This window comes from Ctenopharyngodon idella, chromosome 3 (assembly GCF_019924925.1).
Source record: "Ctenopharyngodon idella isolate HZGC_01 chromosome 3, HZGC01, whole genome shotgun sequence".
NCBI lineage: Eukaryota > Metazoa > Chordata > Actinopteri > Cypriniformes > Xenocyprididae > Ctenopharyngodon > Ctenopharyngodon idella.
In genome coordinates, this window is record NC_067222.1 from 6,475,308 (window position 1) to 6,492,967 (window position 17,660).

At 37.1% G+C, this 17,660-nt stretch overlaps 1 protein-coding gene across 1 annotated transcript; it reads right to left on the bottom strand.

Moving 5' to 3' along the window:
• Positions 1 to 110: 110 nt before the first annotated feature.
• engl (endoglin, like) lies at positions 111 to 17,552 on the bottom strand. The gene is given in 18 exon segments (XM_051886666.1): positions 111 to 668; positions 760 to 855; positions 2,571 to 2,612; positions 2,717 to 2,786; positions 3,141 to 3,704; positions 6,185 to 6,409; positions 7,930 to 8,019; positions 8,429 to 8,578; positions 9,601 to 9,731; positions 10,705 to 10,900; positions 10,990 to 11,134; positions 12,405 to 12,573; positions 12,651 to 12,825; positions 13,333 to 13,470; positions 13,541 to 13,618; positions 13,620 to 13,702; positions 15,130 to 15,240; positions 16,434 to 17,552. Coding segments are annotated over 17 exon segments (2,529 nt in total). The 5' UTR covers positions 15,191 to 15,240; positions 16,434 to 17,552; the 3' UTR covers positions 111 to 552.
• Positions 17,553 to 17,660: the final 108 nt, after the last annotated feature.

Genomic DNA, 17,660 nt, shown 5'->3' on the forward strand with positions numbered 1-17,660 from the left:
TCAACAGGTTTTTCTGTATTCTCAAGATCTCAGCAGAAGTTTATATTTTGTTTTTAAGTGATGTCCAGAACTGTCCAAGTACAAATGATAATTAAGATCCTTCCCAACCCTTACTGTCTGCGTGTCCGAGTTTATTTCTTTAATACTGACACTTACGTAAGGACTACAATACACTACATTAAAACAATTAAAGGAGTGAAAATTAAATAAAGAACATTTAAGGAGCACAAATCTATAAGATCTTTGTTTTACATAACTTGTTACATTAGCAGCAAAACAAAAGCAGCAAGTAAAAATCATTAGGCCTACAAATGGAAACTTGTTTCTGCCACGAAATAAAAAATGTAATTGTGCGTTTATATCAATTCAGAGTTTATTTATCTACAGATTGTGAGTCGCAATTACCTTTTTATTATTTTATTCCGTGGCCAAAACAAGGTCCCATAGTTAGGCTACAAGCACCTCAGAACAGTGATACACAAATTCAGCTTTAAACAAAAGCAGAAATCACATGATAGTTCATTCTGTCACATTGACAATTGTATTGTATCTTTAGTTCGCCTCGTGGAAACTGCTGGTTTGCTTCGTCAGTGTCGGACGGTTTCCGAAGCTGGTGTTCTGTCCCGTGGTCTCTACAATACCATCTCTCTGGGTCAAATCACGCCTCCCTGACAACCAACAAACATGTTTTTTAATAACCAGATATCATGTAGAAAAACGTTAGACAATCATTTCATGTTAGGGTTTGCACATTTGTACCAGTCTGACTGTAGATACACCACAGCCCCCCCATCAGGAACAAACCCAGCACAAACGCCGCGAACATGACCACCAGCACAGGACCCTCGTCTGCTCCTTAACACAAACAAACCACAATGTAAAACGTTCTGTATAAAGACATTTTTCATCTGTCTGTTATACTGCTTGATACTTCAAACTACTGTTTGTTATCACATTATTTCAATGTATAGGCTAAATACACTGGTTTGGTACTCAAATAGTTGTCTACTGTTATTCTTAGGCCCTGTCCACACAAACACGGGTATCAAAACCACAGCCTTTTCTATGCGGTTTAACCGTTCGTCCACATGATTTTTAGAAACTCCGGTTGCAGTGTTGACGTGTAGACGGTGAAACCAGATATTTTGGCTTGTGACGTCGGAACCAGAACCAGTAATATCCTTTTTTCCAGGCTTCTGATTGGTCAGCATGGCTTTACAGTTAGGGTTATACTGCCACCTGTTGGTTAGAATGCTCTTGACAGCATTTCATAGCGTGTTTTTGCATTCTCATATGGACGTGATTTTTTTTTTAAACAGAGGAAAAACGTTATTATAAAAATACCTGTGTACATGTGGACCAAGCTTTAGTTAACGATAGCAGCAAATTAATCAGAAGTCTTGCATATTCACAGGAAATATACGCTTTGCGAAATAAAGTGGATAATATAGTCTATGACAATTTAATTGAAGAGGGAATTATTAGCCAAAATGACAAATTATAATACTCTTTAAAGTTTGTGAAAAGCAATATTAAAATGTGTTCTGAGTTTGTTACAGAAAAATGTGTTATTAACCACCCAGCCAAATTTGAATGATAAAAAAAAGGCCAAATAAATGAAATAATTTATTAAAATCTTAAAAAAATAAGCAGTATTCTTTGCTCTCAAATGCTGGGGGCATGTCCGCTGTTGGCGCTGAAACCACGCCCACTCGCGAGAAAAATGCCGTCTCTCTCAACTTACTTGTCTGAGTCGAACAACATACTGATGCATATTTAACCCCTCCTTTTTGAACTGCTCACTCTAAGCAGGACTCAAACCCGGGTCCGCTGCCATGGGAGGCGGGCGCTCTAACAAGGAGGCTAAAGATCGCAAAATGTAGGCTGTAGTAACTAAGGGTAATGACAGTAACTCGTGACTGAACAGGCGAGCCACTGATGCTAATACACTGTAATTATTATCGTGTTAGGGGCGGGGCCATGCTCGGTGGCTCCAGTGCGTCATCGAACCACCGTTTTAGCCCTGCCCAAAAAATCCTGAACACAGAATTGGTGAAAAACTGTTTAACAGTCTAACTCCACAATTCAGTACTGCTTAGCTCACAGTCTTTGTAATGTGTTTCAGCAATACATTTCTAACATTTAGAATATGTTTAGAAACAATTCTCAGAATTGACTTAAAATATATAAATGAATTTTTTTCACAGCAGTGCCATAGAATAACAATTTTTGGTTCCCCAAAGAACGTTTTTAGAGAAATTATGCCATAAAGAACTTTTATTTGAAGAGTGTAAAGGCATCTTTACACAGCCAAGTTAAGGCTGCTTAAGTTAAAGTTAAAGATGCAATGCTGCATAAAAGTCAGACTAAATTATGCCTGCTCTGACCCACCCCAGCTCCTAGTACCAAAGTATACAGTTACAATTGCTGTGTAAATGCATTTTTGGCACCTCTGAGCATCATTAAACAACCTGTGTAAAGAAACCTAAATGCCATTTTTGAAGTGCTTCTGTACCACCTTTGCAGTGTAAATGTGACATAAGTAACAGAATGAAGCAAGTGTAACGCACCGCTGTGTGTGGGAGTCTGTCTCGACATCTCAGCGAGTTTACCTGAAACACACACACACACAAATAGAACAAACACAAGTGTTACTTCAATTAATGCAAAAGGTTTGTGTGAATGAAAATACAGTGCTGCATTGATGTCCACAAACCAGCAGGGGGAGCCAGAAACCCAACAGGATACGTGACCAATACGGGCCGAGACAGATTTCTGTACTCACACTGTAGGAGAAAGAGAAATTGGTCTAATTTCATTGGTCTATTGGTCTAATTATGTACTAAACAATACCAAATTGGTAACATATTTTATTTGTATAATTGAATACAACAAAACTTCTGAATTTGTATAATAAAACATTGTCATATGAACAACCCGTCAGTATTGATTTATTTTCAGTGAGTTTTAAGAGAGTAGTTTGGTGATTCAAATCTCATGGGTTATTAGACTGTTTCGGGAGTCATTAAAAGAAAAGAGTCATGAGAGTCATTTATTCATGAATCAGACTAGCAATTATTCACAGCAGACTGTCTTGTATTACAGTCATGTCCCATATAAAGTAATGACACAAACAGTACCTGTTGAGAAGCATGTGTGTGTGTCAGAGCAGGTATCTGAGGCCCCTGTGCACAGATCCGAGCAGCGGCCCCTGAGGGCCCCTCGACTGCCGCACACAGACGCAGCCGGCAGTGCAGGAACTGAATGGAGTTATTATAGACCGGCCGCAGGACGAAACTGAAGCGCAGCGTGTTTGCGCTCTCGCGTTCATCATCCCTTCTCCTCCGTCTGCGTTCCTCAGGTTTCCTGGCTCTGAATCTGTCGGGTCTCTTGTCTTTAAACCGTCTCGCTCTCTCGTCTCCGCTGCGGCTCCCTGTCTGTCTCCAGCGAGAGAGCGGCCGAGACTGTCTTCTGACGTCTTTCCTGTCTGTCTTTTCATCTTCATCTCCATCGCTCTCTTCTTGGTCAGTTTCTGGGCTGTCTGTTGTTTCCTGGGCTTCATTGTCGGGAAGTGTGAAGGAGGGGTCGGACGGGCAGGAGTCTTTGATGATGGACCAGCCGTTGTGAGCCTGTGGATCTGAGAGAGGAGAGACCAGACACGACTGGAGCTCCACAGCCTCTGCAGCACCAGAACCCACTGAGATCTGACAGAGAGACAGAGAAATGATGTTAATCAAACACTGCAGGACTGTTTTTACACTAGACAGGAAGAAAGCAACTTGAAACTGCCCAGAACACCCTAGCAACCACATAGCAACAGCCTAGAAACTAGGGCTGTGCGATTTATCGCGATTAAATCGCACGTGATTTGGCAAAGGCTGCGATTATTTAATGCGCAGCTTGTAAGATCTGTACGGCTCTTTGATCAGTAGTAAATGCTTCTCGATCTGAAAGCTGGAGGGTGCTCTTGCGCAGAAACTCAAAATATGCCCTGCCGCAGAAGAAGATAAGCATCATGTTGCTGTAGCTGAATAGACAGAAGATTTAAACGCTTTGATTGATTAAACATGACTAATAAACACACGACTGCCTTATTCTGTGTAAGAAGCCACATCATCTCACAGAAGGACGCTCAACTGTCGTTATGAAGTGAGTTTGGAGTAAAAACATGTTATTAAATGCTGTCTTTTGTTGGACAAGATGTTAATAAATGCTTCTCATGTCTGGAAAGATGTTTGACGCGTGTTGCTTTTTCAAATGTACATTATAAGCGATTCAAACTCGCAGTGCTTTCAGATGGATTAGCATTTGGAGCCATACTTCATTGACAAGCTGCGCATAAAAATAAATAAATAATCGCAGCCTTTGCGATTTCATAATCGCACTAAAAATCGTGTTTAAGCGATAATCGCATTAAAGTTCAATGTTATTTTTCGTATTGTGCGATAAATCGCGCAGCCCTACTAGAAACCCCCCAGAACACCCTAGCAGCCACATAGCAACAGTCTAGAAACCCCCCCAGAACATCCCAGCAACAGCCTAGAAACCACTCAGAACACCCTAGCAACCACATAGCAACAGCCTAGAAACCGCCAGAACACCCTAGCAACCAAATAGCAGCAACCTAGAAACCACTCAGAACACCCCAGCTGCCACATAGCAACAGTCTACCAATCACACAGAATACCCTAGCAACTACATAGTAACATGCGAAAACCCACCTTAGCTATCTTAGAAACCACACTAGTACTCAGGAAATAGTACAAATCAAACATTATTATTTGTAGTATTTTTATTATTTTTAGTTTTTGGTTTTAGTTTTTTCTTTATCATTCTTAATTACCCAGAACAGCCTAGCAACCACATGACAACATGTTAAAACCTACCTTAACAATCTCAGGAACCTCACTTCTTCAGAAAATACTACTTAATAATAGAAAACTGGAAACCACCCAGAACACCCCAGATATCACATAGAAACAACATAGCAACAGCTGAGCAACCTCCCCTATTACCCTAGCAACCTCCCACAACAGCCTAGCAACCACCCAAACACTCAGAAATCATATACCAAATGCCTAGCAACCACATAGCAAGAGACTAGCAGCAACCATCCACAGCACGCTAGCAAACACATAGTAACAGCCTAGAAACCACATAACAACAGACTAGCAATCACCCAGAATACCCTAGCAACCACAGTGCAACATGCAAAACCCACATTTAGCGATCTTAGAAACCTCACTTTTTCTTCAGAAAAAAATGTAGAAATTATAGAATACAGCCTTGCAACCACCGAGAACAATCACATAGCAACAGCCCAGCAACCTCCAGTAACACCCTAGCAACCACAAAGAAACAGCCTAGCAACCCCCCACAACACCCTAGCAACGACATAGTAGCCTAGCGACCACCAGGAACATCCCAGCAACCACATAGCAACAGCCTAGCAACCACCAAGAACACTCCAGCAACCACATAGCAACAGCCAAACAACCTCCCACAACACCCTAGCAACCACATAGCAATATGCTAAAACCCACCTTAGCAATCTTAGAAACCTCACTTATTCTTCAGACAAAAATTTTAGAAATAATAGAAAACAGCCTTACAACCACCCAGAACAATCACATAACAACAGCCCAGCAATCTTCCACAACACCCTAGAAACCCCAGAGTAACAGCCTAACAACCTCCCACAACACCCTAGCAACCACATAGCAACGTGCTAAAACCCACCTTGTCAATCTCACTTTTTCCATAGAAAATTTAAAAATAAAACACTATCGGTACATCATTTTTAGGTTTAGTTTTTATCTTTACTATTCTTAATTACTCATATTTAATTATTGTCTGTAACTTCATAATTTTTAGTTGCTAAGTGCTGGTTGTCTACAGTCTTAGCCGACTCTGAACTAATATTTTTGATTTGTTGGCATTATTTGTTATCATTTGACTTTATATGAGTTTTTTTCACAGAAACTCAGCTGCACACAAACAGTTTGTTATTCCAGGAATGTTTGCAGTTGTCCATTGGTGGCCTTCATTCACATATAAACGAGAGGAAGCTCCACATGGCGACAGCAGTCTGGGGTCCTTGAGTTGGTTTAATCACGTTATCAACTCCAGTGCCATCTATCATCTGCTCTGACCTTCAAGAAGTGCCGCAGCTGAAAGCACTGACCTGCACATAGAGCCGGTCGTACGCGCTGATCACGCAGGGCCCCACGGGTCTCTTCTCGTAGGCCTCGCTCACAAACAGCTCCATGGACAGCAGCGGAGATGCATGGGCTCTCGGCAGCCAGGGAGGGGCCGCTGCCGGACTAAGACGCAGTGCTTCCTCGGGCCTGACAGACGGAGTCATGTCTGCTGGACTCGTGTGAATGGACAGAGACAAATCACAGCTGATCTGAGCAGAAACACACCAGAGGAAACATCATGATACACACACATTTAGTGCAGCGGCTTTTAGGAAAAGAAATGTACAAATCAGCCAATCAAAATGAAATACAAACTGGTCTTGAAAGAAATTAATACTTTTATTCAGCAAGGATGCCTTAAATTAATCAAAAGTGACAGTAAAGACATTTATAATGTCACAAACACTACAAAAGTTGTGATTTTCTTCCTAAGAATTTTTGTCTTGATTCGAGTACAGATATCTAAACATTGTTGAATCAACATAAATTTACTTCAAAAGCAAAATGACATAAGATATTAAGTCTTGTTTTCTGAAAAAAAAAAGAAAAAAAAAGTGAGTTTAAGCTTAAGACAACAAATATCTACCAGTAGGGTCAGAAAAATAAACTTAATTTAAAAAGCTTTCAGATTTTTTTCTTTCTAAATTTTTTACCTGATCATCTTTGTTTCTGGCTTTCTTTGCAACAATTTATGTGTTTTGGTAAACACTCACATAAAAAGCCAATAGTTGAACTGCCTAACTAAATGAAACACTAAATAAAAAAAAAAAAACATAAACATCTAAACATCTAATCTGTTAATTCTCAAAAAGAATTTCTGTAGATGAATGACAGAAATAGAAGTGAAGCTGGTAATGCTGTTTTTGGAGTTGTTTAATCATCCTCTGCTGAGATCCTGAGAGATTTATGTCTTCTTTTATTTTCAGTTGATTTCAGGTGCAAGCATGATGTAACATTGTAACATTGATTCAATGCCATTACCATTGAGTTTTTGTTGACATTTCAACATTAATTGCGGGTGCAAAAGTGATGTTGATTTAATGCGGTTAACACTGACACATTACCATTGATTTAACATTGTTTCAATGGTTGCGAAGGTCTTACGGGTTTGGAACGACATGAGGGTGAGTAATTAATGACAGAAATTTCATTTTTGAGTGAACTAACCCTTTAATATCTTAAGTCATTTTTCTTCTCAAGTTCATGTATCTTTATGTAAGAATGTTTAGATATTTGTACTGGAAGACAAGACCAAAATATTAAGAAAATAAAAAAGGGAAACATTTCTAATAAATATATTTTTGTGGAATGTGATCAATTTTAAGCAGCACATTGCATTGTTTTACATAAGCATTATATTTTTACTTAACCTGTTCATCACTAGGTTAACCTGTTATTGCATCACTAATAATCAAAACTATTTCTTGATAATCAAATCAGCATATTAGAATTATTTCTGAAGGATCATGTGACACTGAAAACTATTTCACAATATTACTGTTTTTACTGTATTTTTTGAATAAATGCTTTGCTTTGCTGAGCAGAAGAGGCTTCCTTCAAAAACATAAAAAAATCTTATCAACCCCAAACATTTGATAAAAGTAACCCAAAACACTCTGTCCATCTAATGTTACAATTTAGTCAATTATGAGCTTCCAGTTTCCATCACAGTTTGAATGCTCCTCATTTAGACAGAGAGGCTGTGCACTAGGGTTTGAAACACACTCACATGAACAGTCAGCGGACTTGTCACATCCAAACCCTCCCAGTCCGTCTCATTGTTCAAGCCCTCAGATGGTTTTTGTTTCCACAGGAACACCTTAAAAACACAATTCAAGTATATACAAGTAAGAAATGCACCTTTCTTCCCTTTTTCTTTTGAAGATGTTCCCATCTCCAAATCTGATAATGCTTTGCTGGATTAGGTACGGTGTGACCTGGGTCATCTGTTTTTGGTTTGTGGTTACAGCTGACACGTTGATGCCTTCATATACAACCACACAAACTAACAAGAGACAGCGAGACGGTGTGACCCAGGTCAGTTTTAGTTACAGAAACAATCATAAAAATCATACTGAAGTGCCATTTTATGATCATTTTATGGATCTTGACAAATCAGTAGTAACTATGAACTGACGCTGGATTAAACTGAATTAGTTTTTCCTGTAATTTTAAAATTTATATAATCATATTTATTATTATTAAGTTTAATAATGTCTCTCTCTCACCGTGTTTGTGTAATGAACTCTTCCATTCACTCCATCCATTTCTCCTTCCGTCCCACAGGAAATGACCGGGAAAACCAACAGGAAATGGCTTCCGTTAAATTCAGCCTTGCAGTCACGATCTCGAAGGGTCACTGTCGTCACTGGCGAAATCTGTGTATTCGAACAATTCAATTAGTCAAACTTGGTGATATAAAATATGAGTAATACACACCAGTTATAAAGTTTTAGCTCAATAAAAGATTCTAATATTTTTGAAAGAAGTATCTCATCCTCACCAAGGCTGCATTTATTTTAACAAAAAAAAAAGCAAAAAAAAAACAAACAAGTAAAAACAGTGAAATAGTTTTACAATTTAAAATAGCTGTTTTCTATGTGAATATAATTTAAAATGTAATTTATTCCTGTGATCAAAGCTGAATTTCAGCATCATTACTCCAGTCTTCAGTGTCACATGATCCTTCAGAAATCATTCTAATATGCTGATTTGCTGCTCAAGAAACATTTCTGATTATTATCAATGTTGAAAACAGTTGGGCTGCTTTATATTTTTGTAGAAACAGTGATACACTTGTTCAGGATTCTTTGATGAATAGAAAGTTCATTTATTTGAAATAGAAATCTATACATTTTAGATGTCTTTACTATGGAAGCTTGTTTCCAATATGGAATAAAAAAAATAAAAAAAGTAATTGATATTTTTTCAGAAATTCCAGATATAAAATATATATAAAAGAATTTTGAGATATAAACATAGAATTGCAAGATATGCACTAGGCAATTACGAAGTAAAATCTCATTATTAAAATACAATTATTTTTTAATACAAATAAAAAACCTAATAATAAACTTTCTTATTTTTATGTTCCATGGTTTCAAACAACAACAAAAAAGAATTCAGAGAAAAAAGACTGTGAGAACTGTGAGAATAATATGTCAGAATTGTGGGATAAAGAGCCTTTTTTTATTTTTGTATTCCATAGCGGAAACAAGTTTCCATAGTTTCCTGTCACTTTTTATCAATTTAATGCATCCTTGATGAATAAAAGTAAAAAACAAATCTTACTGACCTTAAATAGCTTTAACATGTTTTGTGGAACAAGCACTTTTTTTTCACTTTTATAAGCATAAAGAAAGAAAGAAGGAATTTTTTCACCGCTTTAGAACATGGTTACCTGCAGCATCTGTGTATCCACGGTAACAGAAAGAGCTCCGTCCTCACACTGCCAGCTGAGCGCCTCTCTGCTTCTGTCCATCCTGATGACATTGTCCTGCTGCCGCTCATCTGAAGGCCTCACCTCAGGGCCTGAGCATCACAAAAATGCTTTGTCACAAACCTCAGTGAGCGACCTCACTGTCTACATAGGCAGCTGAATACTTTCTTTTAAACAATATTTGATAAACATTTAAAACAGCAGTATGTACCATTCTTGTCACATGAGCTCATTATGTTGTGCAAGTGGAGTCCAGTTATCATGTCAGAAATAGTTATTTTGCATTTGAATGTGATTTTGTCTGGAAACTTTGATCAAATAATCTGAGTCAAGAAAAAGGCTGGTTCATGCATCACACTGGAAATAAAATATTAAATTAAAGAAATCACAGGTGAATAGGGTCATTTAAATAGCTATTAGACATCACTATATATCTGCAGTTGATTGATTCTATTAAGAATTGCAAAAAAAATTTGTATTACAAGTTTTCTGAAATGTTATGTTTAAATATGCAAATACCTATGCACCGATTTGCACACATTTCCAGAAAGATAAATCTGAACACTGGAAAAAGCCTGGTTCAAAATTCTTGTTTGATTTTGTTGACATATTAGAGTTAAAGGTTTTTACAGAAGGGATTTTTGATATCTCTTTTCATCACTCTATAAATCAGAAAATACTGTCAACAGACAGTAAAACACATTTTCTCCAAGTTTTTAGGAATAAAATGTTCTATAAATCAGTGGGAATGATATATGAACAAACCCCTCAGTAAAAACCTTCAGAATATAGATATGAATAAAACTGTAAGTTTTGGTGTGTGTGAGTGATGCTGAAGTGGGGGAAAAAAACTCACAGGCTTTAAAGATATGTATTGAAATTGAAAAATCTAATAAAATAAACATTTAAAAAAAGTGTAAGCATTGTAAGTGTTTTCTTTCTACTAGTCTGAAACAACACATCATGAAAAGCCAAATAGCACAAAATCACCTTCATGCATTGCATTGCGGGATACAACATCTCACACAGTGCACATTTATACTGCACAAAAAAAATGTCACCCACTTTTTCCATCTCCTCTTAACTTGATCACGAAGCGATTGGCCAGATCAGCCTCGGAGTATGAGGTCACTTTGGGAAAGCCATTTTGATTGGCCCATTCTAGAAGGTCGGGGGTGCTGTGGAGGTCAGAGGTCACGGTGCTGGTCATGCTGAGGTCGGGGGCTTGAGTTCGGTACGGTAGACTAACGCTGTTGGATGACTGAAAGAGAGAGACACAACTTAAGATAGTGTTTGGAAAAGCGTACAGTTTAGAAATACACATTGATGAAGTTCTGAGTCCTGCCTTACATAGACCCTGACGTGACCTCTGACCTCTGAAGCAACCAAAGCCCAGTTGACTGAAACCGCACTGCTGAGGATCAGAACAATCCTGTGGTAACCTGAACAAGCCACTGGGGGCAGCAGAGAGATGGACACCTCCACCTGCAAAGAGCTGAGACAGAGATGACATTGTTTTCAGGCTTTGATCATCGATTTATTTTTCACAGCATCTGTGACGGGATGACGATTATGACAGAGAATCATTGTGAGTTTGATAAATAATAAGAAAACAGCAATGCTGTTATGATGGAGCGTTGGTAGGGAATCAAAAGGTTTAAATGTAGAAAAAAGAAGCTTGCATTTGTATTCAAATGAATAGAAATGCAATGCATTATTTGGATTATTATAATAAAACATACAAGTTATTATTATTGTCATTTTTATATATGCTTCTTATTTTCCTTTCAGAGTATACCCTTATTTAATTTTAATACATTTATCAATTCCTTTAATTTGTATTTATTAAATTTTAATTGTTATTTATTTCTTATGTACCCTTTTATGAGTACAAATTTGTTTACAATATTTTATTTTACATACAATTTTTATATATTTTATGCTAATCAATCAATTATGTTAATCACATAATTTTGTCAATTTTTTTATGTAAAGTACTTTGAATTGCCATCATGTCCAAATGTGTTATATTATTAATTTTTATATATTATCTTATTAAAACATTTATTTTTATTTATTTATTATTGTCCTTTTTATGTATGCCTGTTAATTTTCTTTTAGTGTATACCTTTATTTAATTTTAATTAATTTATCAATTACTTCCAATTGTATTTCTTACTTTTTATTGTTATTTTTATTTTGTATGTACTTTGTCAATACTAATTTTATGTACATTTTACATAAATTTGAAATAATAAATGTACATAAAAAATGTATGTAAACTACATAAAATCATTATGTATGAAATACTATATTATTATTATTATTTATATATTATTTTATAAAACATTTGTTTTATTATAATTTTCCTTATTTTATTGTTTTTTTTTTCTTATGTACCTTTTTATGACTACTATTTTTTAATTTTATGGAAATTTTACGTATAAATTAAGTACAATTTAAATAAGAGAATACATAAAATAATTGTATGTAAATATTTATGTAAAGAACATTGAATTACCTATATATATATATACATATATACAATTGTATTTTATTAAAACAATTTTATTATATTATTATTAGTCACTTTATTATTATTATTTATATTTCACTTTATTTATTTATTTATTTATTTTTTTTACTACTTCTACTATTATTTTATTTAAGAAAAATCTTTCCCATGAACCTCCTGCACTCTTTTAGTTTCTGCTTCTCATCTCATTTTGAGAGTTTTTCCACACAGGCTTGAGATCTGAACTCACCCGCACAGACTGGAGCCTGACGACCACAGCCGGATGATGTGGACCTCAATCTCTGCGGGCTCGTGTGACAACGTGCAGCCATGAACGTCCTGCTCCTGCATCTCTGAGGCCAAATAGTTCTGCGACAGAAAGAGAGATCGCAGGCGGCACTCGCTCGGCATGCTGGGATCTGCAGACGGTTTGGGAACAGCATTAGGATGAATATTATCGCAAAGTATCATCCTGCATGTCTGTGTTTGTTCTCACCCTCTCCCAGACGAAGGTAAACACGGTTTGCGCGTACAGTGTGCGTGAGCGACGAGACGGTGGCTTGTCGCTGGAGAATCCAGCGCAGCAGGACTCGAGGCCGCCGCGGCAGAGACGGAACCTGCGTCACGCGGATGGACATACTCGAAGACTCGGCCGTGGAGTTGAGAGACACCTGGGAGAGCAGGTAAACATCTAGTGTTGGGAAAAGTTACTGTTAAAGTAATGTGTTACAATATTGTTACTCCCTAAAAAAGAAACTAATTGTGTTACTTAGTTACTTTCTATGGAAAGTAATGTGTTACGTTACTTTTGCATTACTTTTTCTCACCTGGGCTGGGCTTGCTTATTTGTTTTTTAATAAAAAAAATTCTGTTTTTGGCAAATATAAAGTCCCTTTCACAACAATAGTGAAATGAATAAGCCTCACTCTGAAGGAAATGCATATTTACGCCTGTACAGTAGAGGGCGCAGCTCAAACAAACCTTTCAGCTGTGCTGCCATTCTGTTTTAAAAAAGTAGAAAGACTGCAATAGCATTTTCTTGTAAATTGTTTTACATTAAAAAAATTAATAAACAGTAAAAGTATTAATACAAATAGCATTAATAATAAATAGTATTAGTATTAAATATTAATTAAAAAAACTATAATAGTCATGTGATCAAGTGAATTGACACACACCTGCACCAGTACATTGATGTTGTGAGGCAGTCCCTCATTTTCCAACACCCAGCGCATGGCATGCTGGGAGCTCAGCACCAGGATCACCGGCCGGTTGATGGGCTGAGAGACGGTCAAAGGTCTCAACACCACCGTCACCTGTAGACAGGACACCTGAGCGGGACGTGTGCACATCAACAGGAGCAATGAGCGGACAGACGTCTTATACCTGTTTATTGGAGGCTTCTCCTACGGAAATCACATGGGTCTCTTTAGCTCCGCCCTCTCTGGCCGCACAGCCCGTTCCCTGCCTCAAAGCGCTCCAGATGAGCCTTCACAGGATGCAGCGCCCCCACAGGCCACATGGAGCACTGCAACTCCCTGCTGGACACTGACACACACAGATTACTGAAGATACTCGATTTGCTAAATTGTGTGTATGTTTTAATAATTTTTTACTACGTCGTGCACACAATTTACTATTTCATTCCCTAGATTTGCTAAATCGTGCGCACTATTTACTGTTTTGTTCCCTCGATTTGCTAAATCGTGAGCACGTTCTACTAATACGTTCCTTCTATTTACTAAATCGTGCGCACGATTTACTACTTATTTCCATCGATTTGCTAAATCGTGTGCACGTTTTACTAATTCGTTCTCTGGATTTGCTAAATCGTGCGCACGATTTACTATTTCGTTCCCTCGGTTTGCTAAATTCTGCACACGATTTACTATTTTGTTCCCTCGATTTGCTAAATCACGCGCATGATTTACTATTTCGTTCCCTCGATTTACTAAATCATGTGCACAATTTACTATTTTGTTCCCTCGTTTTGCTAAATAGTACACACGTTTTACTAATTCGTTCCCTCTATTTACAAAATCGTGTGCATGATTTACTATTTCATTCTCTGGATTTGCTAAATCGTGCGCATGATTTACTATTTCCTTCCCTCTATTTACTAAATCATGCACACGATTTACTATTTCGTTCCCTCGATTTGCTAAATCGTGTGCATGATTTACTATTTCGTTACCTCGATTTACTAAATCGTGTGCACAATTTACTATTTTGTTCCCTCGTTTTGCTAAATAGTGCACACGTTTTACTAATTCATTCCCTCTATTTACAAAATCATGTGCATGATTTACTATTTCATTCTCTGGATTTGCTAAATCGTGCGCATGATTTACTATTTAGTTCCCTCGATTTGCTAAATCGTGCGCATGATTTAGCAAATCGAGGGAATGAATTAGTAGATTGTGAGCACAATTTAGCCTACTTTTTTCCCCTGCATGTCTGCAAAAAGTTTCAGATAAATATTCTGGTGATGTATTTTCTTTCATTGAAACCAGAGAATTTGGTATCATTGGTAACAGCAGTGTTATTTTATATACTATTATACTAGTACCATTCTTACAATATCGTTACAGTACAATGATATGTAATTATTAAAATGATAATTATACAGTAGCATGGTATTACCTCTGATACTGTACCATGGTACCACCACTGTACACCAAAACACACTCATGCTAATACTCACTCACACTTATTTAACGTAACAGCTTACGTCCAACTCAGAGACGCAAATGAAACTCACAGTCCTGTCATACACAGCGCAGGACACTGTTAATGCATTCACACACTCACACACACAATCACCACACGTCTACTCAATCTTTCACATGCACCCTTGAGAAATGTGTCTGGCTGCTCTCTCTTTCACCTGCATTACAGAAACAACTGAAATAATCACAGCTTTATAATCTTTTGTACTCTGTGTTACCCAGTGGACATTTTCAAGAGGGTTTTACCTGCAGTTCTGACCACAGCCAGAAGGAGGCAGAGTAGAACACCGACCGTCGAGGGCATCATCCTTCAGCACTTGACAGATTTTAGACACAGAAGAGTCTTACACCGACATACTAAGAGATAAATGGAGGGATGTGAAGAGAGAGAAAGACAGGGAAGAAAACTCTAAAAACTGCTGGGTTAAAAACAAACCACGTTGGATTGAAAATGGACAAACCCAGCAATTGGGTTGTTTTAACCCAGCGGTTGGGTTAAATGTTTGACCAAATGTTTGCTGGGCAGTTTTATTTAACCCAACTACTGTTTAAAAATTACTATATGGATGGCTTAAAATGAACCTAAAATAGGTTGGAAATTAAAAATCAGATACATAGTTACTAGAGGCAACAATAATAATCAAAAGGTGAACATTTATTAATAAGCAATTTAAAAAATGCTTATTGTTTAATTATTATTCATTAAATGTATTAATAAAATGTTCATTTATTAAACATAGCCTATTAATAAATGTTCATTTCCAACACACTTTGTACAGTACAGTAATTTTTGAAAAATAGTTGAGTTAAATAAAACTACCCAGCAGGTTTGTCAAACATTTAACCCAACCGCTGGCTTAAAACAACCCAATTGCTGGGTTTGTCCATTTTCAACCCAACTTGGGTTGTTTTTAACCCAGCATTTTTTAGAGTGCAATATTCAGATTTTTTTTTTTTTTTAACGATTTCAGCTTTTCATTTTTTTTAAACTCATAAGCTCATAATAGTCATAAAGTAGCTTAAAGCATTTTCAGTATAGCAAGACCAAGTGAGACAGATACAAAAACAATAAATTATTAAAGCCCACACTTCAATTTTTTTTAACGACTTAAAGGGTTAGTTCACATGAAAATTAAAATTCTGTCATCATTTCCTCACCCTCAAGTTGTTCCAAAACCTGTATTAATTTCCTTTTTCTTTTCTTTTTTTCAATGGAGGTCAATGGGTATTGTTTTGTAACCCGTATTCTTCAAAATATCGTATTTTGTGTTCAGCAGAAGACAGAAATTCATACAGGTTTGGAACAACTTGAGGGTGAGTAAATGATGACAGAATTTTCATTTTTGGGTGAACTAACCCTTTAAGTCATTAAAAAATTGAGGTGTGGGCTTTAATAATTTATTGTTTTTGTAAACAAAACAATTCTACACACAACACTATAAAATAATCTGAATACGCCAGCAAAATACATTTTAATTTAACTTCTTTTTGACTCATAGCTTTATATATTTTCGCTAATAAATGCATTACTGGTTTCTCCAAAAACCCACCTGCAGCAAGTCTTGGACCTAAATGACATCACCGACGCGCCCGTTTGCTCGCTCACCCGAAACCCCCAGCAGCTAGAGGACAGGACAGCGGTATCAGCTCGAGGAGGGACCCTTGAATGGACAGTTTAGACCCGCGGAAGAGTTCGTATAGGTTGATCCGTTGTCTTCTGATCGGGTGAGAAAAGTTCGGGTCAGCTGATGTAGTGCGGAGGGGGGCGGGGCCGAGCGGTGGGGAGACGCGCGTGCTGGAGGCGGGAGGAGAGAGTTCCCGCGCGCTGAACTGTCTGAGGGAGCGAAAGATTAAGAAGATGCGAGCGTCGAAGAACAGGTAGACAAAGACACAGAGCGATTAAATTTGGCGAGATTTTAAATAAAACCAGAAAACTTTTGAACAGGACAACTTAGAAACCAAAAGTGAGAGAAAAGTCGTAAGACAATAACGTTTTTTTCCCTGACAAAAAGTGCTGTACCGCACAGTACAGTAATAGAGTGTCAGATGGTAACGGCGTATTTTGATATAGGTCTATGCCAAATCATTACTGTTGTACCATATCCAAAACATTATGGTAATGGTAGGCCTTGGTATTTTGTTAAATCTACGAACCATTAATTTGGCTAATTGTTTATCCACACACTGATGGAAACAATTTTGTTGATGCTCAAGGTGTTCATAATAATACAGCTAAACACTTGGCTTAATCAACTTGGTTTGATGCTGACAGAAAGAAATATATTGACTGCATTTAGCAATGTACTTTTTTTAAAATTAAACCAGTGTTTTTAGTTATTATTTTGTTTTTGGTCATAGTGACCATTTCTTTGGATTAAATATTTGTTTCACAGAAGAGCAGGTGAGGTTTGGGCGCCGCTAAAATTTCCAAAAGTGAACCTTTTACCACAATACTGCCTGCCCTTATCTCCATGGCAACTGTATAAAACTGAAGCACCACGTTATCAGTAACTTCGATAAATGCATTAGTCAAATAAATGTAATCACAACCAACTATGTCCGTCATTGAAAATAACACCAAACGTCTGTTCTGTTTGACCCCTCTCAAGACCCCTTTTAGTAGTTTAAAACACTTAACACTGATGTGTCAGATTGATGCTTCATGATTTTTCCTAATCGTATGGCAACAGATTATATAAAAAAAGTTTTAAACTTGATAACATGCATCAAATGTCCTCCATGAAAATGTTTAATTCTGTTTGGGGTTTTCAGACATC